General features: G+C 40.0%; 1 protein-coding gene across 2 annotated transcripts in view; it reads left to right on the forward strand.

The window, feature by feature from the left end:
• Positions 1–613: 613 nt before the first annotated feature.
• The window catches only part of DMD (dystrophin), a 1,141,085-nt gene continuing 1,116,347 nt past the window's right edge, over positions 614–25,351 (forward strand). Inside the window, exon 1 of one of the 2 annotated variants that reach the window (XM_058829412.1) lies at positions 614–821. In XM_058829412.1, coding sequence (XP_058685395.1) covers positions 758–821 — 64 coding nt within the window. In that variant the 5' untranslated portion in view covers positions 614–757. The remainder of the gene's footprint in view (positions 822–25,351) is intronic. The other variant, XM_058829411.1, reaches the window with a different exon arrangement.

The raw sequence follows: 25,351 nt of genomic DNA on the forward strand, positions 1-25,351 counted from the left end.
TGATGCAATCTGCTTGGGGGCCTGGAGAGATGAGGGAAACAGCATAAAAGGTGAGTCTTGAAAGTTTGTGTGGAGAGAAAATTGAGGGGAAAGGAATAACGGTGGGCTGGAGGCAGCCATCCAAATTGACACTTAATGGAAGGTTGCAAGGAAGCAGCGCCAGAGGGAAGCGTTTTGTCCCTTGACTGCAGTGAGAGGGCACAAAGATGCGCCTTTCCTGTATTAAACACAAGAGGAAATGTTTGCCTCTGTCCCGCTTTCATGCTGAGGGATTTGAGCAGCCTGCAGGTGCCAACAGGCTGCCGCTCGGGAGGCTTTGGAGCAGTGCCACTGGTCGAGGCATTCAGGACCTTCGCCCCTCGGAGGATGAAGTAGAAAGGAGGGGGCAGAGGACAAACTCCAGCGCGTTTGTGGTTTGATCCGTGCGGCAGGGCTCCCACCCGCGGGGCAGCGGGGGCCGCTCGGGGCCGGGGCGAGGTGCGGACCCTCCCCCGGAGAATCTGGAGCCCCGCCGCCGCCGGGGACAGGGTGGCTCCGTGCCGCCGCCCCCTCGCTGCCGCGGGCGGTGCTCCTGCCCCGGGGGGGGGGCCCTGCTCGCCGGCTGCGCCTCTCCATCGACCGCGGGGCGGGGGCCGGAGCCGCGGGGGCCGGAGCCGCCGCCCCGGCGCTATTTCAGGGCGGGCGGCGCCGCTCCACACCTGGCCCGGCCCGCTCCCTCCACCCTCGCTCCCACGCCTCCCTCGGCAGCTCCTCGGGCATGGCTGAGCCGGGACGCCTCGGCCCCGCTGATGAGTTCGGCGATGTCATCCGCAGCCGCTCGGGTAGGCACCGCACCGCACCGCACCGCGCTCCCCCGGGCCGGCCGGGGCACCGCGCAGCCCCAGCGCTCGGCACTTCCAGTCTCCAGCGCTTGGCGAAATTACTTTTTGTGTTAGCGGAACTTTTCCTGGCGCTGTGCGGCGCAGAAGGGGCTCTGCCACCGGCTCGCCGGGCGAATCGCGCATCTCGGCGATTTGTCCCAACAAATGAGTGTCACCGTGCGGGTCCCCCGGGTGTCCCCTGCCTTGGGCTGTGCTTGTGCCGCTTGTGTCGGAGGGCAGGTTGGTAAAGCTGTAAAGGGGAGCAGCTGTAACGCTCCCCCGGAGGATAAAGTTTCAGGTGCCTGGGCCTTTTTTTAAGTCCTGGAAAGAAACCAAATCCGTGGTAGTAAAGGTATTTATAGACCATTCAGCATTTACTCATTTGCAGTGCAAGTGCATGTGAAGCTACAAGTTAAATAAACTCCTCTCGAGGCTGTATGTGTTTGCCCGGTAAACAAGCCTTAATATAGTGATGTCCTTAGACAGTTAAATGACTTTTTAAAAATGATCTCTCTTGTACTTGTGAAAAACAGCAACAAAGCACTTGTGATGCATTACAGAATACTTAGGGCTGGTATGGCAATTTTACTCTTGAACTGCTTGGCTGGTAGTAAGTAGAACTTACGATTTCTGTGATAAATATTGTCAATGTTGCTTTTACTCTGGTAGTGTAAAGACACTCTTGCACCAGGATTTGGTGCTTTCCTACTGAAGCCTCAGTGATGCAGTTCCTGAAGATCTCCTGTTTTTTTTCTGAAGTTATCACCCTACTGTTTCTTCTCATAATAATTGCTTCTCCTTCAATTTGGCATTTAAAAGGATGGGTATTGCCCATGGGGTGTAGAAAGTGATGAAAAGGTTTTTATTTTATTTTTTTCCCAAAGACTTTATTATGCTTTCCATGTCATGTCTTTTAGCTGGGTTTCTGCACCATGAGAATGTGGAAGAAGTGTCTGGTGAGCTGTCTCCATAGTCATTCCTGGTTGTGTTACTTCTTATAGTAGCACATGTTCCCTGTTCCATACTTAGCTCACTTACGGTTTAGGGGCTATAAAATGCAGACTGAGTGCAACACAGAGAAAAGTCCCGTTCATTTAAAGGCTTGTCCTGTTAGTGCATAATGAACTATTTGGGTAGCTGCTGATTGAAGATGAGAGAACTTGAAGATTAAAAGAAATATCTTCAGGTCTGTGTAATTTTCAGGAAGTGAAGGCAGTAACTTTACTGCTAGATGCATACAACTCTGAACTGAATACTCTCTTACCACTTTTTTTCCCTATAGCTGGTAATTACTTTCAATGTTCAGTTTGATTTTCCACCTTAAAAATTCATAATTGGGAACAGACGCTCTCTGAAAAGCTAGACAGGAAATGTTACCTATGCATTTCCTAATTATCCCTTATACTCTGTTTCACTTGGAAAGTCTGTTTCCAGATCAACTTCAGTGGCAAAATGCTAGTTACATCATAGTAAGTGTAAGATCCCAAATGGCTCTAAAATGTTTTTCAAATTTCCTGCTGTAAAGTACTAAAAGGATTTAGATGTTACCAGTAGACATGGAGCAAACATTTGTGTTTCTTAATTGGGCACAATTCCCTGATGTATTATCTATGATGAATAAGAAACAGAATCAATTTAACAATCATACATTTGTCCCAGATGTTTATAAGCCTGGAGAGATTAGGAAATTCAATTTCCATGGTAATATTCAGCACAGGTATACTTTTTTTTTTGTGGTATACTCCACAGTGATCTCTTACTCCGCTTATCTTTTGTTGTTATTATCCAACTTTGAAAGGCATTGCTTAAAATCTGACTATGGATTTGGGAAACAGTAATGAACAACAAATTAACACAGCTGTTGGCACAAGCAAACTGAGAAGAACTTGGTGGGATGGTGTTGATACACCTCATGATGGGTTCATTTTGGGTTGGGGTTTCTCTGTAACCTATGACCTAGGTAAGGCTTTTCTGGAGATGGGATTCTTTGTTTGTTTGGACACGCATTCTTGAACAAATTTGGGTTGGAAGTTTTAGGAGGGGTTCTCAAGAGTGAAATGCTGGCACGGCATAATCATAAACACACCTGAACTCTGTAGTGATGGTGAGGAAACTAAACTGTTCTCAGTGGGCACCTTCTAGGTCTGCAGAAAAGATTTTGGGACACAGGAAGGAAGATCTTGGTGATTGAATGTGCAGATAGTGTAGCAAGCTTATGGACATTTAAGGCACCAGGTACTGGATGGGCTTTCAAAGAGATTGTATCCCACTTGTTTTTCACTGTTTATATTAATTCCATGCTTCAGGAGTCTTCTGCTTTCTGACAGCTCCTGGATAGGAATTTTGACCTTTAGCAGGTGCAGGTCTTGTCTTCCCATGAAAGCAGAGGAAAGATAGGATAGAATAGGTTGCTGTATTTGCCATATAAAACTATTCTATACTTGCAGATTTAAGGTCATATTCAAAAGCTCATACCACCAATATTTGATTAAGATGAATGGTTGATGCAGATAGCATTAATTTGGGCATCCTGCTGTCAGTTCTAAGTAAAATGATTAAAAAAACGTAATGAGGATTCACTTTATGTAAGGACAAAAAATTTTAAAGTTTGTTAGAACAATTTACAGGAAAGCAGGCTCTGTCAAATATCCTTTATGTACAAATTTTATTGATCAAGTGATTTCTTGCAGTATGTTACACACAAAAAAAAAAAAAAACCACTAGCAGTAAAATACTTATGAAATTGTTTAAAACACACAAAACAGTTATATGGCAGCAGTTACCATCAGGGAATTGTAACAAAATTGGGTTTTCCTTGTAGCGTCTCTGTGGGGATAATTTCAAGCTCTGACACTCATACAGAATGGCTTGAGTTGCCTGAGCTTTGAAGAGGATTCACACATGTGCAGAGTTTAGGAGTGAGGAATGTAAACTGTGCTGCCAGAGAGAGGGAAGAATTTAGTGGCCACTGCAGGAGCTCTCTTTAGCGTGTCCTCATCATGAGATGACATAGGGAAATGGGTGTAGGAAAATTTATTTTTGACTCTTGTATATGGCATGGCTGATTCTACTATAGGCAATGTGTTGGAAAATATCCACAAAACCCAAAATCCAAAGGGAATGTCTATGGAGCTTAGCCAATATTTTTTTTTAAGTCTTTTATGACATGTTGCAGAAGTAACTTTATTACTTTAAGTATATTCATGGCCAGAAAGTCCTGGATGCTGAATGCCTACTAGGGGAGGGAGCAATAAGGAAAGAGAAGTCAAAGCTAATAAATTTATTTAAAACATGTAATATCTTGGAGAAGATGGTTAACCTCTGGGGATAGATCCTCCATATCTAGAGGTGTTTGGTCCAGCATTTAGTACTTTTTTGTAAGGCTAGCTTTATTGAAATGGGGGTTACTGGATTCAGCGTGCAAGAGCCTGTTGTAAAATGTCAGTTCAGTCATTTATCTTATGGTCCCTTCTGGCCACAATGGTGTTCATTTGTGTCTTCTTGGCTCTTCAATTTAATGCTTCCCATCTAAACTGAGCCTTCCCCAGACCTGATGGACTACCCTGTTTCTTTCTGGTGCAAGACTAAGGCTTGCATACTTCTTTTGCCCTGTGCAGAGGCATTGGCAATTAAAATACCAGTGTTAAACCAGAATCCATCCAGGTCTTGAGCTAAGATTGTTCCAGAGAGCTGTTCAGATAGTAGTAGCAAAAAGACAATGTAAAACAACTGCAAATGTGAATGTTACAAGCTACTGTCACTTTCCAAACCACTCATAAACATGCCAGTTTAGTAAGTGTGGCTCTCTAATGTACTGTACTTGATGTCATGTTTGTTGAGTGCATGGAGACCATGCCTTGGGAAATGGATGTTGCAGAGCTTAATAAAACTTATCTTTGTGATTTGGTTTCTCTGAAGAACATGTGGTTTCCATTTCTCAGTATGTCTTTCCTAGCTGTTAAATAGCACCATCAGGTTTCAAATGCATTTGCATGCTTGCTATGTTGAAAAAATTAAAAAAAAAAAAAGAGTAAATGCAACCCAAAGCTGAGAGCAAGTGATTTTATGCAGTAAAAAGAAATCTGCATGCCATAAATACTCTCTTATAAATTTAATGAAGATTTAGATTTTATTAGTGTTTCAGAACTTAGTAACTGTAGTCATGATTAGCAGCACAAAGCCCTCTAATTTCTTCAGTTCATGTGCAGCCTTCAGAAAAGTGCTTAAGACCTCATTTGTTCTTAACTTATAGCACAAAATTATGCAGATCTGGAGTAAGCTGCTGTTTTAACTTGATGACTGCTTAGAAAAATGACATAGGGTTTGAGTGAGGACTTTATCTCACCCACATTGCTTTCTGTTGAGTTGCATGACTTGGAGTTCTGACTAGAACACAACTGTTTTATTCTTTATGCACAGCATAACAAAGCAATTATTAGGAACTGGCACTAAGCAGCATTAACTGAGTTTCCAGAATGTATGCTTGCTTTACTTTTGTACTTACTTAATTACCATTAAAAGGTAGAGCTACAACGTGTAGTGGTGATAAAAGCAGTTAAATAGACTTATAATAGTGGTTCTCCTTTTTTTCTCTTCTTTGCTCCCTCTGCCCTCCCCGAGCTTCATTGATGTGTAAATTGTAGGTGACCAGAACTGTTAGTGCGTATTCCAAGCTGGGTAATGTGAGTGGGTTCTTCTCCCCGCTTCTCCCTCAAGTATCCAGAGACCTGAGAGAGTTCCCTGGGTTGCTCAGTGCACAGGGAACAGCACAGGATGTGCTCTGCCTGTTTGGCTGAAGTCGCCAAACTTCGGGGGGATGCTAGCACTACTTCTGAGAAGGCAAACCGAATCGACAGCTGTATCTGCATAACAAAGTCTGTACCGTGAATCCCAGGGGATTGCCGATGAGAGGAGCCTCCTCTGGCAGCAGGGCTGTGCTGAGCTCTGCAGTGCTGCCCTGCCGGGGATGCTGGCATGCCCGGGGCTGGCACCGAGCGCTCCCCGTGCCCCGGGACACCTGCTGCTGCCAGGGGTGCCTCGGCATTCCCGGGCCACTGCTGGCACAGAGCAGGTAAGCGACAGCCGGGTTATCCCAGCTCTGCTGGCTGCTGCTGTGGCATCGCTGCCCCAGCTGCAGAGCCTTTCAGAAATAACAGGAATGCCTTCCCGGCTGCTGAGGTGGGGACCCGGCTCTGATGGATCACAGCCAGGGGAGACTCGTACGTGCTGATTCTATTCCTGAAGTGCAGCATGTGGCAGGAATGGGGGCTCTTGGCCAAAAAGGCTTTAGGGGCTGAATGAAGCTACTGCCATAAGGGGAAGATACAGGGTCACACTCATAAGGCTAATGCATGTGTCAGAATAAATATCTTATTTATACATAAATATTTTACATACAAAATTTGGGTTTGGATGGATATACTTTCATATTGCTTAAAGGAAAAAAAAAAGGCAACAAATCTCTGCTGATGAAACAGAATTAAAATGTGGACATAAACTGTTCATACTATTTCATGGCCCTGCCAGTTCACCCATGGTTTTGTGGGACACTTGTAGCTTGCAAAGTGGGACAAAAGCTGTTAGTGACGTGGTAGTAATATCCTCCTGTACTTCATCCCACTTCAGGACATAGATTAGATGGATCTAATAAGCAGAATAACCTAGACATTTTTTGTAATGTTTACAGTCACAGCATGCAAAGGCGTCTGTGTAGAAGACTATTTTTAAATCTGTGGTTTAGATGGGAAAATAATTTCATCACTGAAATAATTTTTTTCTTGAGTTCAGGGCTTCATTATGTGCTTTAAACTATTGTACTCAAATCAATCTTTTGGGTATTTTTTCCCAGATAAAATTAGATTACATATGTTTCTCTTGCTGAAATTAAGTTTTAATCTTGTTTTGGTTTTCTTTTATTTTGAGGTATTTCCATTATTTCTATTATACTTGACAGGCGGCATTTCTTTTTATCAGAATGAGGACCTAGCCATTCGCTACGTAATCTGCTCATTGTGATGTAGCAGATGCCTAACTGTAGGACAAAAAATTGACTTTTGGGTAGTTAGGTGGGTTTTTTTCTGCACCTATTTAAGGATTTAAAAAGCATGGGATCTGGTATGTTCAGAGGTGCTGATCACGTGCAGCTTTTGTTACTTAGTGATTTCAGTCTGAACAGAGCTGGAGGGGATGAAAATCACTCTGAAAGGTATTACCAAAATGTCTCAAATCCTGTTAAGTAGTAGTCTGTGATCAAAAGTAAACTTTTTTTTTTTTCATTTCAATTGTAAAAGATCATCCAAATAGCAGTTTATTTAAGATACTAAATTTAATAGCTTGCTCTTTAAATATCTGTTTTTTAATTGCCTGCCTTCTGTATACTGTTGCCTTGACAACAGTATTTTTGTATGTTAAGGAGTTCTGATATTTGAAATGTAGATCTAAAGAAATACTATTTGTGTGTTTAAACTAGCTTTAGATCTGCAGCATCTGTAAACAATTATCATTTTATCTGGTTGAATGCGAGTGTGTTGGTTGTGTACTGTAGCTGATTCTGTCGTGTGGATAAGTGATCACATCTTGTCATTAACTGTATACCCACTGCATGTTAAAGGCAGTGGATTTATTTTATTTTTATTAAATTGATCTCCTACAATATTAATTGTATTGAATATTTGGCAGAATTTAATTCAACACTTTTTATTTCTCTCCTTTTAAGTCAAAAGTAATTCATTGACTTGAATTAAGTGGTGACTTGTTCGTAGTTATCAGTGGGGGGGAAAGCCCTACCCTAGCATTAGGTAATTTTGGAGTAGAAGTGTCTTCCTTAAAAAAGCTAAATTATCTCCTGCCATGGTACCAGTATCTCCCTGTGGTGCCCCATCCATTGTTGAATTTCTGCAACTACTTTGAATAAAGTCCCACCTCTTATATCTGGAACTCTGTGAGCAATGTGCTGCTTTGTGTTACCGGGAAAATATTATACTGAACGTCAAGGTTAGTTTTTTGCTGTCCTTATCCTGTGTGATTGGTATCAAGAACACAATGTGATTGAATTATGCTGCAGGATGCAATCAGATGCCATAAATAGTATTATCTACAAAGAGTCTTGGAAGTGGTTGCTGGACTGCTTTTAAAAAGTACTTTGGCTTGGCTGTTGAAGCCATAGATTGGATCCTAATTTTGAAATATCAACCTGTTTATTAGAGAGATAATACACTGTAGAACTAATTTATTGTTTAGAAGAATGGTTGGATTGTAAAGAAATATATACATGAACTAAAGCAAGTTTGTTTGTAGCTTTCAAAAGCTGCTTTTACCTTTGTTCAGCCATTGTATGAAGTCCTTATCAAAGAGGAAGTACACGAATCAAACTATTTAGGATGTTTGCCCTGCTTAGAAATTTTTATTTCCACCTTGTTGTACAAGGAGAAAAAAAAATGAAAAAGTGCAACATATATATCAGCCTCTACCCAAACACTTAGTTTTCTACCCAAGTTTGACATAATCATATGGGGGAGGAGGACCTGTAAAGAAAGTTCATCCAGAAGCTTTCACTAAGTCACAATGGTCCCAAATAAGCTTCCTGCAAAGATTGTCTGGTAATGCATTAACAAGTAATCATTGAAGCAAAACTGTTATTTAACTATGATTTAATAATTATATCATGTTAACTTTTTGCTTGATGGTGGAGTCTGTTCTCGTTTTCTCTATTGTCAAGGAAAACTTGCTGTTTTGGTGTTTGAAATTTATCAGAGTGTTTACCAATAGATTTATATGACATTTCCACTTTGTCAGTGGAAATAGACTAGCACAATAAAGGTTGTGTAATAAATTTATTTGCAATAGTATTTCTGTTCTTGATGGCCCACATCTGCCATGAACCATCTTCAGGAACTGGCTTCAGCCTTGAAGATAGCCTTTAAAGTGTGAAGTATAATCTTCTACACTTATGACCTAAATCTATTTCTTTAGTCCCAAGTGTGCCTTCTGACTGGAGGGGCATCCTATCTTTAGGTTATCTAGCATCACAGTAATCACACATGTTCCTGAAAAAAAATAGCAGCTGGGAAAACAGAATCTTCTCTACAGCACTTTTGTTTCTGTGTTGTTTTTTTCCCCACACAATAATTAAGCTAATTCAATTAGGCTTTGTGTGATCTTTCCCCTTTTATCTCAAGTGTAATGATTTGCTGAACACTAGAGGGAAATAACTAAGGATTTGCAGTGTGCACTTGCAAAATGTTCTTCAGCTGAATGCTGGCTGCCTTCTCAGAATGATTTCTGGTTGTTGTGGATTTAAACAATTATCATCTCATTATCTTGAAACTCTGCAAAAGTCACTGGTCCCTAATTTGCTGGAAATGTCGGTATGCTGTGGAAGATGTGTGAAACTGGAGAGGACTTCCTGCTTGTTTGGGATTCTTTCCCTATGGGTTCCTGCACCCAACAGATGGGTGAAGGAAACTTCTACTGCGTGAAGAAACTTTTTGGTCTGCTTCCCAATCCATATTGGACTTGCAAAACTTATGTTAATTTAGTCATATTTTTTCCTTCCTCTTTGTGCTGCTGCTGGCTGGCAACAGCAATAATGACAGAAGTGCTGGAGGATGCCCTGTGTGCTGGGAGGATGGCTATTTTTTCATAGCTATAACATGGTCAGTAGTGCAGGAAAGAGCTGCAGATTGAGGACTGGTGTCACTGCACCAAAATTTGCTATCTTTTCATCATCTGCATGCTGGCTTGATCAGACTGAGTGTGTAACCTGAGGCTGCTTCTCTTAAGGTGAGTTCATACAGGTCCAGACTTCGAAAGCAGTCAAGGGAGAATTGAGATAAATAAAAGAAATACTAAATACTAATTAGATATAATGACCTACAGTAAAAATTGGTAAGCTTTCCCTGCCCCCCTGGGGGTGAAAAAAACCCAATAAACTTTTTGTTTGAATGTCACCAGAAGGGTAAAAGTGATGGTCCTTGGGTAGTCTTTTCCCTTTCTGCTGAGTTACTCCAATGACCTTGTCTAGAACTGTGGTCTGTGGATTCCAACCAGAGAAGTGAGTCCACAAATGGAGTGATTTGCATGGCAGAATAGAAAATTAATTCATCATGATGATTGCCATTTGGCTGATAGTTAAACAGAGGCATAGATAATACTAATGCATTCTTCCTGCAAGACTAAGTCAATTAAACCCCATGCAGCTGAGACAGATCCCTTTTCATCAAGATTTCTTTCAAGGTTCACGTGACTTCCTCCACATAATAAATTAGCAACTGGGAATGGAATACCAAAGTCAGTTTTATTCTTCAAACTCTTAATATAAACTCCCGCAGGATACTTCGGGGAAAAAATCAACTACAGTAGATTTTTTTTTTTCCCCTCCTTAGAAATTGTCTCTTAAAAAAAAATCCCCTGAATGACTCATTTAGACTTATGCAAAATATTCTGCTGGAAAGTTCTTAGTGATGTGGTATGTCAGGATTTCAATCTTCTGTTGTGGGAAAGAAGAGGAGGTATGGTGCATAGACACGACTACTGAAGTCAAATAACTAATTCATATTCAAAACATAAGCAGTCACCAGGAAGACTTTAAATCTTCTGCAAATCTAGAGTAGCTTTAAAAGATCCAGAGCTTATATTTAAGTACTGGATTTTTGTGGCTAGGCTCCTTAAAACAATTATTTCTGCTTAATTAATATTAACAATACTTTTCATCTCTTGTAACTGCTGCAGTTTAAATAATAATTCCAAGTTTTAAACGATTAATTTCCTGAAATTATTTTGCAAATTAGTCATTGCATGGGTTATAATAAAGGGAGATGCTTAAGTATCAATCCGAATAAACACTGGAATTCTAAGTTTGTTATGAAAGATGAGTTTAATACTTGTTCCAAAATGTTAGGGTACTAAATTGCATAAGGCAATATCAATCGAACAGCAGAGGTATAATATTTAAAACTTGTGCTTTGTGTTTCGTGAGTACCTCTTTCACAGATAGCAATGAACTATAGGATCGTGGAGAAGTTGATACAATTTGCTGAAGTTGCTAATGCCCCAAGTGAAGTTACAACTTGGGCACAGACTCTCTTCATCAAAGACTGAGACATGTGCAGCTACCAGCAGCCTGAACTGCAGGCTGGGCTAACCTGATGTGTAAGTCCTAATTGCTAGACAGTGATCCCAAAATAAACTGTTGGCACTTCTGGAAGTGGAGTACCATGTGAACAATCCTGTAGCATAAAAGACAGCATGGGATGTGGTAGCTCTCAAGTGACTGAGAGTAGTGGGTGGTGGGGTTTTCTAGTCAGTGGGATCCTTGTAGAAAAGGGAGAGGCTGGCTTGCTTGTTACAAATGTTCTGGCTGTGGTTCCCTGCCAGAGCAATGTTAACAAAGGAGACATGAAGACCCAAAATAGACAAATGTATTCCCTGTAAATAACACCATGAATGTGTGATAGATAGTGCTACTGTTGGAGTGCTGCATTAGTGTAAAAAAAGTTCTGAAGATAGAACTGTAATATTACTAGGATGGCTATATTCTATGTACTCCTAACTAGACAGGTAGAAAACTTGTGAAGAAAAAGGTACAGTATCTTAAAATGTAAATTAATTGGCAGTGTCTGTATAAGGAGGAATAGTTAGTTCTCATCTGTCTCTCATTTAGCTATGATATATATATACTCTAACTGGGAAAGAAATGAAAAGTTTAATTTCACTTCAGATTCCTTATTAAGTATTTCTGTGTAATTAAATTAGAATGCTGCTTGCAGCAGTTTACAAAATGCTTGTCAAAGTAGAGAGAAACTTGGAATATTTCTTCTTTTTCAGAACTTAGAGCTAAAAACACCCTGGCACTGGAATGAAACTTGCTTTTTTTTTTTTTTTTTTTTTTTTTAAATAAGAGTTTACCTGTGTAGAGACGGATTTTGTAGGCTTTTCATACAGACATGAGTGTGACTGGAATGAGGAGATCCCTTTGGAGGGTTGTTGTGAACCAGAAATTTCACTGGCTTATCTTTAGTACATATGCAGCTTATTTAATGAAGTGATGGGCAAAGTACATAAGCCTGAATACACTAAAATGGAATGGAAGCTGAATCTTCTTGATACAATTATGCATGGGATTTGATCTGTTTCTTTCCCTGTCCTGGTGGGAAGTTTATCCACTTACTGCTGTTCATAAGAGCTTAAGAATGCTAAATTCATCTGTTTCTTCAATGCATATATTTGTTCAAAGATATTCTACTCAAGCATAAGCCAAGAGACTGCTGGGTCAATTATCAAAATCAGTAGAAAATGCAGGTGTGTGAAATGTATCCTTTTACATACAAAATGTGTCTGGTGTTATATAATGAACCAGGTGAGGTTTATATAGTGAGGAGTTTTGCATCTGATATCTGTATTTTCCTTACTTGAATGCTGATTTTCTATCTCGGTTCAGGATAGTTTTCTGACAATGCCACAGGATCACTTACTTCTAAAATATAGCTCCACTACTTAAGTAATGCTCAAGTTAACTTCGAGGTGTTTCATAACACATAGTATATCCTACACATGGTGTTGCCTGGGATGCTTGGAATTTGGTTCCAAACTTCAGGTTTTTGTGAAATGAATATATTTTTGCTGACTTCACTGATCAGCATATCTAAGATTTTAAATTTTTTTCTGAAAGAATACAATACAGTGATTAGTGGTTTAGTGCAATCCTGATATATTTAGGTATATGTTTCAAAGCAATAATTGAAGTAGGGTCTTAAGAGAGCTTATATTTCTTTTAGGATAAAATTAGTGTCTTGCAATATTTAATATCCATACATAAAAAAATATCTTAATTATTACTGTATGATCTTTTTAATCTTCAAAACCAAAAATATGAATTCTAATTAAGTGATGTGTTTAAATAATTAAAAAATCCTCCCAAACCACAACAACATTAACCAGTACAGAATAGACTTTACCTTCTGTTAGTCAGGATTACCTGTCTTCCAATGTACATTAAGACATTTTGATTTATAGAGCATCAATTCCCCAACAGAGCAACTGGACCATGCTTCTTTACTTAGCAGGTAATTCTGAGATATAGCTTTATAATGTCATTATCTTGATAAATGCCTTTGTCAGAAATATGATACAGCTGTAATGAAATTGTGGTTCAAAACAAAATTTGCAATCATAACACAGATATTAAGAGTACCAGTTCAGCTTGACTTTTTTTTCCTTTGTCCAAGTTTAACAAACCAAATAACAGTGGAGCTGAAGGAAGGAGTGCTTAAACAAGGTGCAAGTTGCCCCCTGTCAACACTATGTTTGTTGATCAGAATGTGAGAAATGTATATTTCTGTTCATGAGGAAGCTTGTTCCAATTTTGCCATAAAATCATAGCTACTTTTTTAACCATGGAAGAAGTTATTTGTTTTAAAAGTTTTATATCTACTTGGAGTGGGAGAACTGCATCATAGCTACTTCCTGAGTTAGATCATACTTTATTTACAAAAATAAATTACTTTTAATTTACTTGTGCATGTGTGTAGAAAAAGACATGCAGGGTTGAAAGCTGTGGCCTAGGAATGTACCTTGGAGGTGTGTGTGCTTAATCATTCATCCCACCCTCTGGATTCTGTATTCCAATTGGTACAACAATCAAAACAAGGGAAAGTCTTACATACAGCCAAATAACCCTGATGTGCACTCTACTACAATGGAGACCAAGGCTCAGCATAAAAAATCCAAAGCTTTTTTGGTAGAATTCTGTTACTGTATGCTGCTACTTTTTCTCAGCATTTTCCTCTTGCTGGGAGTTTCTGTGCTGTGAGTGCCACAGAGAATTGTGATGGTCCCAGCAGTCAGAGGAGTGTGGGGATCTGTGCTTCCCAGGTTGGCTCTCACCTAGTCCCAGTGCTGATGGCCACTGGGTGAATCTTGTGGTCTGTTCTCCCTCTCTATGACAGGAAATGTAATGCTTGGGATGGTGTTCTGGGAATGTGGGTGTACATTTTGGTGGCTCATTTCCCCACCGTAACTATCAGCAGAGATGCATTAATGGTTCTGTTGGATTTTCTGGTAGAATATATTATCTAGTTGGCTAGAAAATTGTAGAGGAGACAAGATGTCCTGAAACATGGAAGAAGTATGATGGAAAATAGACTGTTTTTTCAGCAATATAAGCCATCATTCTGGTGCTATTTTGTGGTCTATTTTATTTTTTTCCTGTTTGAAGCCCTGCCAATAAAGATTTGGCTGTACTGAATCCTCGGGTTTTTTTGACTCTCATAGAATCTCACATTCTTTATACATTAAGAGCTGAAAAAAAAGGGTCAACCAGTGTCTGTTTCTTTGTGTTCTGTCCATGAAGTTCTCCACTCAGGGTCTTGTCTTCAATGATTAGGAATGGCAGCAGAGATACCAACTTCTTAAGTCCTTGTACAATTAAAAGTAAAGGGACATGTTGGCTGCTGAATGTGACATATTTTTATTACTTTAGCAAATGTTAGTAGTGGCACCCCTTTTTGGGGCAAGGGGAATTGGGCTGAAAGGAGCAGTCTTGGTTGAAGAATACCAGGAATGGTTTTGGAGCAGCCTGTACCCTGTCTAGTGCTACACAGAAGTGTCCTGGACTTCCTCTTCATCAGGCAACATGTTAATAATTTTAACAATGCTAATGAAAAATTAGAGTAAGGGTAGTGGAATCTGGATTTCATGGGAGCAAAAAAGTGAATGCTTTCCAAGAATGGAAGTGGATTTTAGTCAAGTGACCAAAAAAAAAGCTAGAAAGACATGATGAAAAATTCTAAAGTACGTTTGCAAGAAGGGGCATTGCAGCATCATGGATTTTTGTGTAACATACACCAACTTCTAGATGCTGAATGTGACCCTTCAGAAAAGTAAAGGGGAAATTGTGCAGATGGTACTGCAGCAGTGGATGTCAGCTTAACTGGTTCAATACTCAAAAAGAAGAGCATGGAGCTGTAATTTAATTGTACAAAAACTTGAAAAACATAAAACACCTTGGTTTAAAGAAGTCTTTGTAAATGAGTATTTTATTTGCAGAGCCACATCTCCAGCTGTCAGGTTTGACAGCAGATTATGATACTAATCCTACTTAAATGGTTATATAACCAATTAGTGGTAGGTGTGATGAACTCAGTGTAGCCTTGGAAGAGTTTAGCATTCAAGTAATGCATTGTTTGTGGAGAAGATGGGATGGTAAATGTTGTGGATTACAATTTTGGTCATTTTCCTGTGTTTGTGTCTATAATTCTGAAGTATGATATCTCCTCTCAGTTACTAAATGCATTATCTGTTTTCTAAATATACCTATGTATGATGCAGAAATCTTAAATAAAACCAATTCTTAGTCCTGTAATTCCTGTTCCAAAATGTGGCCAGCAACTTGAAAAGACGTGGTGATTAATTGATACAGCTAGTTTAAGGTTAATCAACTCCTGTCTAGTTGTGAGAGAAGTTTAATATAGGTGAAAATCATGTAAATACTTGCTTAGCATTGAAAATAGTATCTCTTTTGCTTCCTACGATCATTCTTACCAGAAGAGGCTAACGGACCTCTGTTAACAATTTTCCAGGGTTATAAAAATGGAAATGTAAGTTTTGCAGAGTGAAAATACTCCGTGTAGAATAGTGAACTACTGAGCTTCTTTAGTTTAGAGATAATATAGGTCACTTGCGGCTGGCCTCCTGAGGAGTAACTGGCCTTTTTGAGATCATAAATGGCTGATACTTCATGAATGCTGCTTCAATAACATTGTATTTATCTTAATTGAATCTTGGAAATAGTATGGTTAGAAGATAAGGCTTTTTAAGACCCATGATTGCTGTTTCATTCTCTTGTCAAGATCTGTGGGGTAAATATTAAAATATGAGCACTCTGTGAGTGAAGGTTTTGGAACCCATTCCTTTAAAGCACAACATCTAAGGCTCTTGGACTGTCAGATGGCTCATGTGTTTAAAGCTTTAGTGTACATCTTGGGGAATGTACTGAAGCTTGTGAATCTATTCAGATTTACCATCACACTTGAACAGTCACTAGTCAGTTTTAATGTTCAGTGCTACAATGAGGTAGCTCACCTGATCAAACTACCTCTTTAAACTCAGCAAAAAGCTCCCTTTAATTCAGCAATGTTGGAAATTATGATCTCCAGCTTGCTGTATAGTTCTCTGATGGAAGCTAGTAAAGGCAGATCCAAATAATTCAGATGAAATTCTGATTCAGCATCCATAAAGATTGACTGGAAATGCAGTATGGCTCCACCTTGATAAGGATCCCAGGATTGTTCTTTTATATAGTAGGTCAAATTTTTGTTGTGTATTTTATTTGCAGCTTCAGATTAATGTCATCTTTTAGTTTAATTTAAACCCCAGTTCGTTGTACTCTAATCCCAGGTAGCCTGACTTCAGGCAGTGATGAGATGAAGCTCTTTCCTCCCTACAAGCCTGTCAGTGCAGTTCAGGTTTTGATTGAAGGCCAGCTGTAGCTTGTTTCTGGAGGTGGTGTAGGCATAAAGATCATTAGTACAGGGAAAGGAGAATTTCCCAGTCTTTGGTCTGCTTTACAGTTTTGTGGTTTTCAGCTACATTATCGACCTATCTGCATTCCCTTACAAGATATCTATTCCAGCACAGCAGTGCAAGCAGCTCAAGTTTAATAGCTCTTGCTGGAAGAGGTTAAGAAGAAAAGATATGGAAAAATCTATTCATATTTGGAAAGATATTTTTATAAGTGCTTTTCCATAACAAGCTGTTTAATTATTCAGTGCAATGTAAACATAAACAGATATTCTTTTACAAGGAATAACTTCGTTAAATATCTATTCAAAGCAGATGCATATATTTTCTAACATGGCAGTAAGACTGGAAGGTACTTATCTAAGGAAGAGAAAATTTAGTCTATAAAATGATTGAATAATAGGTATCTAATTTTCTAGCTTGCATGTTCTTTCTGAGCACTAATGGTATTGTAGACCTCATAAGCTTTGCAGAAGAGTATTTTAAATCTTCAAACTCAATGGGGCACATATAAGTTAGTGTACATACACAGGAGTATATTTGCATTGTGGCTCTCAATCTTGCATACATATGTGCACAATTGAGTCTCTCGTGAGGAATGTAATTTACAACTTATTGAAATTCTCTAGGCTATAAATTTTGGTAAGCAGCTGCTTTTTCAAGGTTCATGTCCTCTGTGCCTTTTTGTAAACCTGCTTTCTCAAATGCTCTTTCCCCTGAACCTCTCTGACTTACAGAAGACTAATGGGGGCATTCCTTTTGATTTATCATCTGTGCTGTAAATTCTCCTTGCAAAACCCTTCTTGCTCCCACTCTTTGATGCTACCTATAGTGCCCTTTTATATGTGGTAGCTTGTTGCGGCACTGCTGCTTGCCCTGAGTGACAGCCCTTGCTCTCAGTGTGGCTGCCCATGGCTGCTTTTCACTTGAATTTCATTGCTAGGTGATGTATTTCTGGTTTGAAGCATGAGGTCTCAGGCACCCACAGTTGCAGGGTTCTGCCTCTCTGCTTCTGGTTTTCGCATGGGCAGTGCTGGATCGCAAGAGGAGAGTTTAAAATATTCTTAGAGGGAATTGGTAAACTGTGAAAGCTCCAAAGACTGCTTTTGTCCTAAGCCTCTGTAGAATTTCTCTTTGAATGAGTTTGCAAAAGCCCTGTCTGGTCTATAAAGTCTATGAAATCAGGTTTTCCCTCTAGATTGTGATCCCAGCCGGAGTCTATCTTTCCCTTTAAAAGCTGGTGTTTTGCTCCAAATTCTATGAGGTGTGTTGCAGTTGACTTTTCTTTCAGAAAGGGCTTTATATCACTCTAGCCTGTTCTCCCTTTGAGTCACTTATAATCAGGAGCAGAATTTATGTGGAGCAGTAAATTGTGATACTGTGTACAACCAGCTGAAATTTGCAATGGCTTATCCGTGGAATTCTTCCTGTGAAAGCTCTTTTGTACTCCCTCCCTCCCTATTGCTCGTTACCGCACCTCTGGAGTCTAATTTCAACCATGGAGAAAATGACTGAAAGAAGGGTGAAATAAAGTTCTCTACTGGAGTTAATGCTTTTATATCCACTAACTGTATAGCTGGCCTACTTGTTGACATAAAGGAAAATGTCATGAGGAAACAAATAGCAAGCCCTGGCAGTTTTGCAGCACAGCAGCCCTGTGACAGAGGAGACTGCAATGTGTGTTGTAAGCTCCTTGCTTGGTCTCCTCCCAACCCTGCCCCTTGCCCAAATTACACTGCCTCTAATAAAATATTACCCTTCTTGGTCTTGTGATTTGTTTATTATCTTTCCTTAATTTTGATTTTGTACCTATTAATGATCCCTTTCCTTGCTGCCTTCTCTGCCCTGGAATGACTGTGGGTATAGTCTTTCCTTCTCCAAAATACAAATGGAATTAATGCCAAATTAATTGAAAGAAGAAAAGAGCTTTTTAAAATAGATTTTTTTCCTGACTTCTGTGCTTCAAATATATGTTTTACTGCTGGAAACAATGCAATGTTTTCTGCTTTTTAATCCAGAAGAGCTGCAAGTTCAATTTTGAATATATTCATGATACTTTTGAATCTTTGGTGTTTATTGGAGCAATTAATATAGACTAATGCCTAATGTATGATTCATTTTAATGAATTTAAGCTTATTATTTGCAATAGAGTGAATATTCTAATTGGATTTTGCTAATTTAGCATTCAGTTGTAGCTGATTCACCAGCACTGGGCTGCAGGTGTGGTCAGCCTTGTTTTGCTCTATTTGCTCTTCAGCTTTACATTTCATTGTCTTATGAGAGTTATCTAATTGCAATACAATTGCAAATAAATCCAGGCATTTAAGAGTTTGCAAATGATCTACTGGATCAAAGCACAGTAACTGAGACTTTTATGCATCTGTATTATTGCATTGCTTCTCCTATTGAGATAATCTTGCTTGATTTAATTTTGTGGGAAATGTTTTACTGTTCACAACTAACTGCTTATCAATTTGAGCTGTGTGAAATGAAGACTGTGCCCTCAAGTCTATGGCTCTGACAATGAGGATCATTATCAAGATGGCATATGATCACATTGGTAAGCATGCACTGTCCTTGCAGAATGATGGAAAATTGAGTTTCTTCTATATGCTTTTCATGAGGCCAGAAGTACCCCTGCTTATTTTAAAACCTTGAATGTTCCTCCTCTTGTAAAATAATCACTTTGATTGTTTTGGACTGTGTTGAATGCCTACTTGCTAGCACTGAACACAATTACTAGATCGTAGTAGTCAGAAAAAGATATCAAAAAGAAAAATCAGAAAAGATGATATATTCTGAATATTTATAAATATTTAAATATCTATTGTCAGCAAAATATTTAAATGCAATATACAGCACATATCTGTGATGGCTTTAGCTAGATTTAGAGATGGAATATAATTCTGTTTGCCATATGTGGTTACTAGGACTGAGAAGGAGAGAGTGAGCCTTTGCTTCAAGCTGTCAGTCTCAAGGAAAGTGTGAAAAGCTCTACTCAATTATCCATCATTAGCCACCACATCTCCAGTGGGGGTTCAGTATCACAACATTCTGTCTCTGTTGAAACACTAGTAATTCTTTAGCTTTGTTTTTTCATGTTATCCTGGTAAAGCTGGGGGGCCAAATCTTGGCTTTTACTCCATGGTCAGTTAATGAAATCCATCTGAGAACAGCTGGGCAGGACAACAAATACCCCAGCCTTGTGTTAATCTCCTTAATGCATCAGTTCTCCAGTCCAACACAGCAACAGGGTAGTTTTGACCAGTTAACAGCAGAACATCAGCTCTGCTGTCTGTTGTGGTTTTAAACCAGCAACTAAAAAATATTACTTTTTTTTTTGCTGTGAGGTATGGATTAGAACAAGAGCAAAACAGGCTTAAAACTTAAAAGAAATAAAGAAAGTTTATTAGCAAACTACAAGAATAAGAAGACCAGAGTAAACTTCCAGAAAACCCTTTTTATCCCCTACTACCCACCATTCCCTTGTTCACATGACAACAGAGACAAAAACTTTGAAACTTTGGTGTTTAAAACAGTCCCAATTCTTGCTAGAGTCTTTTCATCAGTCTTTGTAGAGAAACAGAAGTCTCTTTTTGCTAATCTATGGAGTTTCTCACAAGAAAACTATTTCTGTTATAGTTTTCTATTGCCCTGATGTCAGCTGCCCAGAAATGCTGTTATCAGAGCCCACTCCTCCCATTTCACATCACTCTGAGATGTGTATGGGCCATGAGTCTAGGGATGGCATTTTAAGGATGAGTTATTCAAAGGCAAAAAGTCTTCTTCATCTGTTTCTGTGAGCTTCACCAGAAAAACAGTTTTCTCATTGCCCCCCAAGGCTTCAAACCTTCGCTTCACTCTATTCCAGCACTTCACTGTATCACAATCACTCTACTTTTTTTCAAAATTTACACTTTGAACACTCTATTCCTCCCTATATACTGTCATGAATTAAAGGAGTTTTTTTCAAGACCTTATTGTCCATTTCTATAGCCTCAACAGAAAGGTATTTCAGCTCATAAAGCATCTTCTTATTCTCTACCTTTTCTGAAACTTAATTCTTTTCTTTACTGTCTCTGATAGTTTTATAAAGTCTCTTTACATGTTGATTACTCTCTTTTTCTTTCTCTGGATAAAAAAGATTAATCTGCAAGTCTCATCTGGGTAATGAAAGGGTTAAAATCTTGCCCAGGTTTTTCTAGATGGTTCTGTGATCTCTGCCGGAGCAGGAGCTGGAGTTGTCTGCGATAGAAGATTTCTCATGGCTGCTCTGGGAAGTGTAGTCGCCTCTTCAGCCCGCCGCAGGTTCAGAGCCCCTTTCTTTCTTCACTTGGCAGTCTCTGGTGAATTCAGTCACAGCAGAAACTGCAGCCGAGCCAGGAACCGGCCTGGCCCGGCCAGAGCCCGGGGCAAGCCCGGCAGGCCCCATCTCCCGGCCGGGAGCCGCTGGGCCCAGCCCGGCCCCCGCCCGGGCCACATGGCCTGGGCAGGGAACGGGAGGCTAGCCAGAGCTCTGTCACCTTTCACAGCCAGGAAACAAAGAGAACAAGAGTGCTCTTAAGGTGGGGTTCACAAGTTGATCCCACTTTTCAATGGTCAAAACTGCTGTCAATTTCCAGTAATGACCAATAATTGGTCAGGAGAAAAGACTCCCATCAGTCACCAGCAACTTCAACTTCCTTAGCTCTCAAAACCGCCTTAAAGTCACTCCATGACACTGTCTCTCCTGGAAGATGGTTATGGCCTCCTTGCACTCTAGAGAGCTCACATTCATCCTGGGTGTTGTCCACCCACCTCTTCAGTGCTGGTGCCTCGGGCAGGAGAATCCTTGCACCCACCCTTTGGGGCTCAGAAGCCTGTGCAGATCCACTGGCTGGGAGCTGGGCTCCCTGGCTTCTCCGTGGTGACTCTGCCTGGCTTTCTGCAGGACTCAAGCTACCTCATCTTCCAGGCCCTCAATAAGATGCACTTGTTTCATTAAATTCCAATATTTTATGCATTTTCATTGGCTGATGTTAGTATTTATGAAGCACTTTCTATTCAGAAGTTAGGGCAACACAGAACACCTTGGGGAGCTACTGTGCTATTACTACCTTGCCTTATAGATGAGAAGGTAAATTGACTTGCCAAAGGCCATGCAAAGTCTCCAAGGGAACCAGAAATATAGCACAGATCCATCAGTGGGTCCTTTTCCCTACACAGTAATGCCTTTGCTTTAGATTTAAAAAAAAAAAAAAAAAAAAAAATTGGATCTGTAAGAACAGGAACCATTAAAAAGTAATGCAAATGCAACCCATTTTTCTAGTGCAGTTATCACAGAAGCAACCTCAAGAAAGCGTTGTGCGCTGAGTTCCTTTCTATTAGTAAATTAATGCCCCAAACACTGCCATCTGACTGCCTGCCAACTGAGTTTTGCTTAATGTTGAATGAGCCTGAGGCAGAAATAGAAAGTCCTGTGCCATTCGTGAAGGCAGCTTGGTTCTGGAGCTATATGTTTTTCATTTTGTTTCAGTGGTTTGGTCCAAAATATTCTGCTTTGGTGTAGTGGAAATTAGATGTTTGTGAGCATGATCCCACCTACACAGTGTGGGAACTGATTTGCAGTATCTGTGTTGCTAGGTTTTGGCAGGTTCATGTAGAAGAAAACAGCTTTGATCAGCAGAGAGAGCGAGCATCCCTTGTATATATTTCTCAGTCAGGGATGAGTACCCAAACCACAGCAAAGAAATGAAAGGATAATTGGTTTGAAAGTGGAAGTTTTCATCCTAAAAACCATGTTTGCCCTATTGGGTCAGTGCTTGGTCATTTACAGCTCTGAGATACTATAGAGCAGGGACATATTTTACAGGGAACAGCACCAGCAACATGAACTCCCTTTAAAGCACCAAAGATCTCACCCTCTGCTACTTTCAAAACTTGCCTCTCATATAAACCTTTGCAGCAGACATGAGGCATCAGCAGGTCTGAAAAGGAGCCATGCTAAGAAACACCAGATCTATAATGATATATTATTGATGTGTCTTCCCATTAAGTACTCTCTAATCCCATTATGTTAGGATTGTACAGCTTGAGTGCAGTATTTTACAGTACTTAATGTGCATCACATAGTTGCATTACTCAAGGTGAAATTAGATAGGTGCTTGCCTTGCTTTTGTTGTTAAAAGAGGATCTATGCCTTTTTTTAAATTTTAGGAAGTGCTGTTGATCAAGAATCACTTGTTAGCTATGTTGCTTTTTGTCTTGCTTTTCAGCTTTCCCGCTATCCTTCCAGTTGCCATTCGTGGCCTTTATAAAAGCTACAGCTGAAATGCTCTACAAGAACTTTAGGAGACCCTCAAACCCATCATGCTACTTCGCCAAATTTACTTTGATTTCTTATCTTGCAAAGACTTTTGTTATTTTGTTAATAGTATTTCAGGACTCTTGATATGGCCTGCATTTCCAAATCAAGGTGCTTGAGGCTCAGTGATCTTACTTGGGTAACAAAGCAGCTGCCCCTGTGCGTGTCTTGGAATGCAATGCTTGTGGTGCCCCAGCTGTCAGGTGTTGTGGGTTGTTCTAGTGAGTGTTTTGGGGTACTCAGTGTTCCCTTCCTGGGTGTGAGAAAAGCAAGTTGTGAACTGTTTGTTTGGCATGTGGACACTCGAGGCCCTCTCTCACCTAAGCCCTGCTTGTCAATGTCCTCATCCAAAGCATATCAAAATCTCTCAGCTGGTCTTTTTCTGTGGGATAAAACAGAATTGCAGGTGATGTAGATCTTCAGAAGGTCATTTATAACATAACTAAAGTTATTAGGCTGCTGATTTCCTAAGTGTGATCCTTAACTTGAGCATAGGAAAGCCAAGTCACAAGACATGTAACTTTTATTAATGTAGCAAAATGGAGATGGATAGATTGATGCTGGCACACCTCTCAGCTGCCCTGTAATGACTTGTCCAGCTGTGATACAAGTAGGAATAATTTCTGGGCTCATTCTTTAATTTTAGAGTAATTGTTTTTTTATGTTTTGGTAGTATTTTACTTGATTGTGTGTGGAATTGTTTTTAGCATACCTGAAGGCTTTCAAATATCTCTTTGGACCAGAGAGGAGCTTGATGACACATCTGAGATGCCTTAAAGCATTGAAAGGGTGAAAGAACAAAAAAGTTCCACAAACAGTTCTGTTTCTCTTTTAACACTGTAAAGTTCCTGTAGTGGCTGAGCGTTAGGGGCAGTCATGGCCAGTGATGAGCTGGGGTTAGAGAAGTAGAGGGAACGTGGATTTGCTCTATTTCCGTTACCACCATCTACACTGTGCACACTGTGACACTGCACGTTGTGACACGGTGCTGTCACCAGCCTGCTGATTATTGTAGCCAGACACAGCAGCAAACCCTACTGGTACCTGTTCCATCTGAGTGGGTGTTGTGGTGACACTGGTGTCTTTTTCCCCAGAAAGAGATTGACGAGAGAGAGAGAGAGAGAGACTGTTTTCTCGTGTTTGGGCTCAGTTGTTTATTCTTTCCTTATCTATATTACATATACACAGAGTACAAGGAGCTACATACATTAATATAGGTGCAAAATGGAGAATGAGGAATCTCTCCAAGGTGTTTTATGTGTCTATTTATCCAATAATCAAATCCCAAGTAAGTTATTTCTTTAGTTACCCAATGACCCAACACCTGTGTGCTGCACTGGATTCTTTCATCCACTTATTATTACCCAAACACCCTTAGATGAAGAAGAAGGACAAGGAGAAAGATGCAACACCCCAAAGTCTCCATCTTGAATTCACTTATTAATATAACTAAAACTCCAAACTCTAAGTTTTATACCCAATGACTTAAGAGAACTCTGTCTAACTTACACACTCACACTATTAGTTTCTTAACTTTAAAAGCTGTCTCCACGGTTTTAGGCTAAACTCAGTGCTCTCTTGGGTGTCAGAGCCAGGCACCACAGATAAAAGCCTATTTTCTGTCTCTCTAACCCCAACAAATGGGAGCTGAGCTGGAGGTCACTGATGGCTGAGGCACTTGTTCCTGATCTTATCCAGCTTCTTTTTCCAGGCTTTGTGCTCTTACATAGCTAAACTGCCATTAGATGGGGAATCAGTGCAGCAGGAATGTAACAATAGCAGTAACTTTCATAGCTTCTGATTCTGTGATCCCTGCTTAGGGACTCCTGCTTACTGCCCTTTGAGGTGTCTCAAAACTTCAGAGATGTTTAGGCAAAGTGTCTGTTCCTGCTGGGATGATAAGTGACTAAGAAAGGGAGGTGGATAGAACTGGGAGAAGAGTTGGCGCTGCCTGTTGTTACCAGGGAAGGGAGAGGTGCTTCTCTCTCTGCTGCTATTTCACAGTTCCCAGTTTCTCAGCAGTAATAGCCAGGAGCAAGCCTGATTGTTCTGTATTCCACTGTGCTGGGAAGTACAATAGAGCTAAGGGTTTTTTGCTGGTGGGGCAGATATTTAGCTGATAATGGTTGTAGCTTGTAATGCCTGGCAGTGTGGGTTTTTTTCTAGATTAGTTTCAGGTTTCTCCCAGTTAAAGAGATGAGACAGGAGTTTTCTGTGTGTGGGAACTTGGGTCACCTATAGAGATAAAGAATTAACTCTTGTGGTTTAGTCAAAATTTTCTGGTTTCTCTGGCATGATCCTGAGGAAAATAAGAATGTGCTTCTCATTTCCCACTACCTTTGAAAACAATCTCCCTAGCCCCTGTGTTTAATCTGCATTGACTGAATGTTAATCAGGGTTTATTCCCAGGTAAGTGTTAAGAATTCATGTCTGTGTTTTGAATTTTGCATGGAGTCGTTTCTTTTTATTTTTACAGCTAGTAGTTCTCTGAACTTGACTATGAAAAATAAAAACCCTTAAAATTCGATGTGTCTCAGGTTATCTTTGTCTCTATTTCTGCCCTAGTGCTGCTCTTGCTCTTTATTCCCATCAGAACTCAGTGAAGTCTGGTTCCAATTTGTGCTCTTTCAG

The sequence above is a fragment of the Poecile atricapillus genome, chromosome 1, assembly GCF_030490865.1.
Source record: "Poecile atricapillus isolate bPoeAtr1 chromosome 1, bPoeAtr1.hap1, whole genome shotgun sequence".
Lineage (NCBI taxonomy): Eukaryota > Metazoa > Chordata > Aves > Passeriformes > Paridae > Poecile > Poecile atricapillus.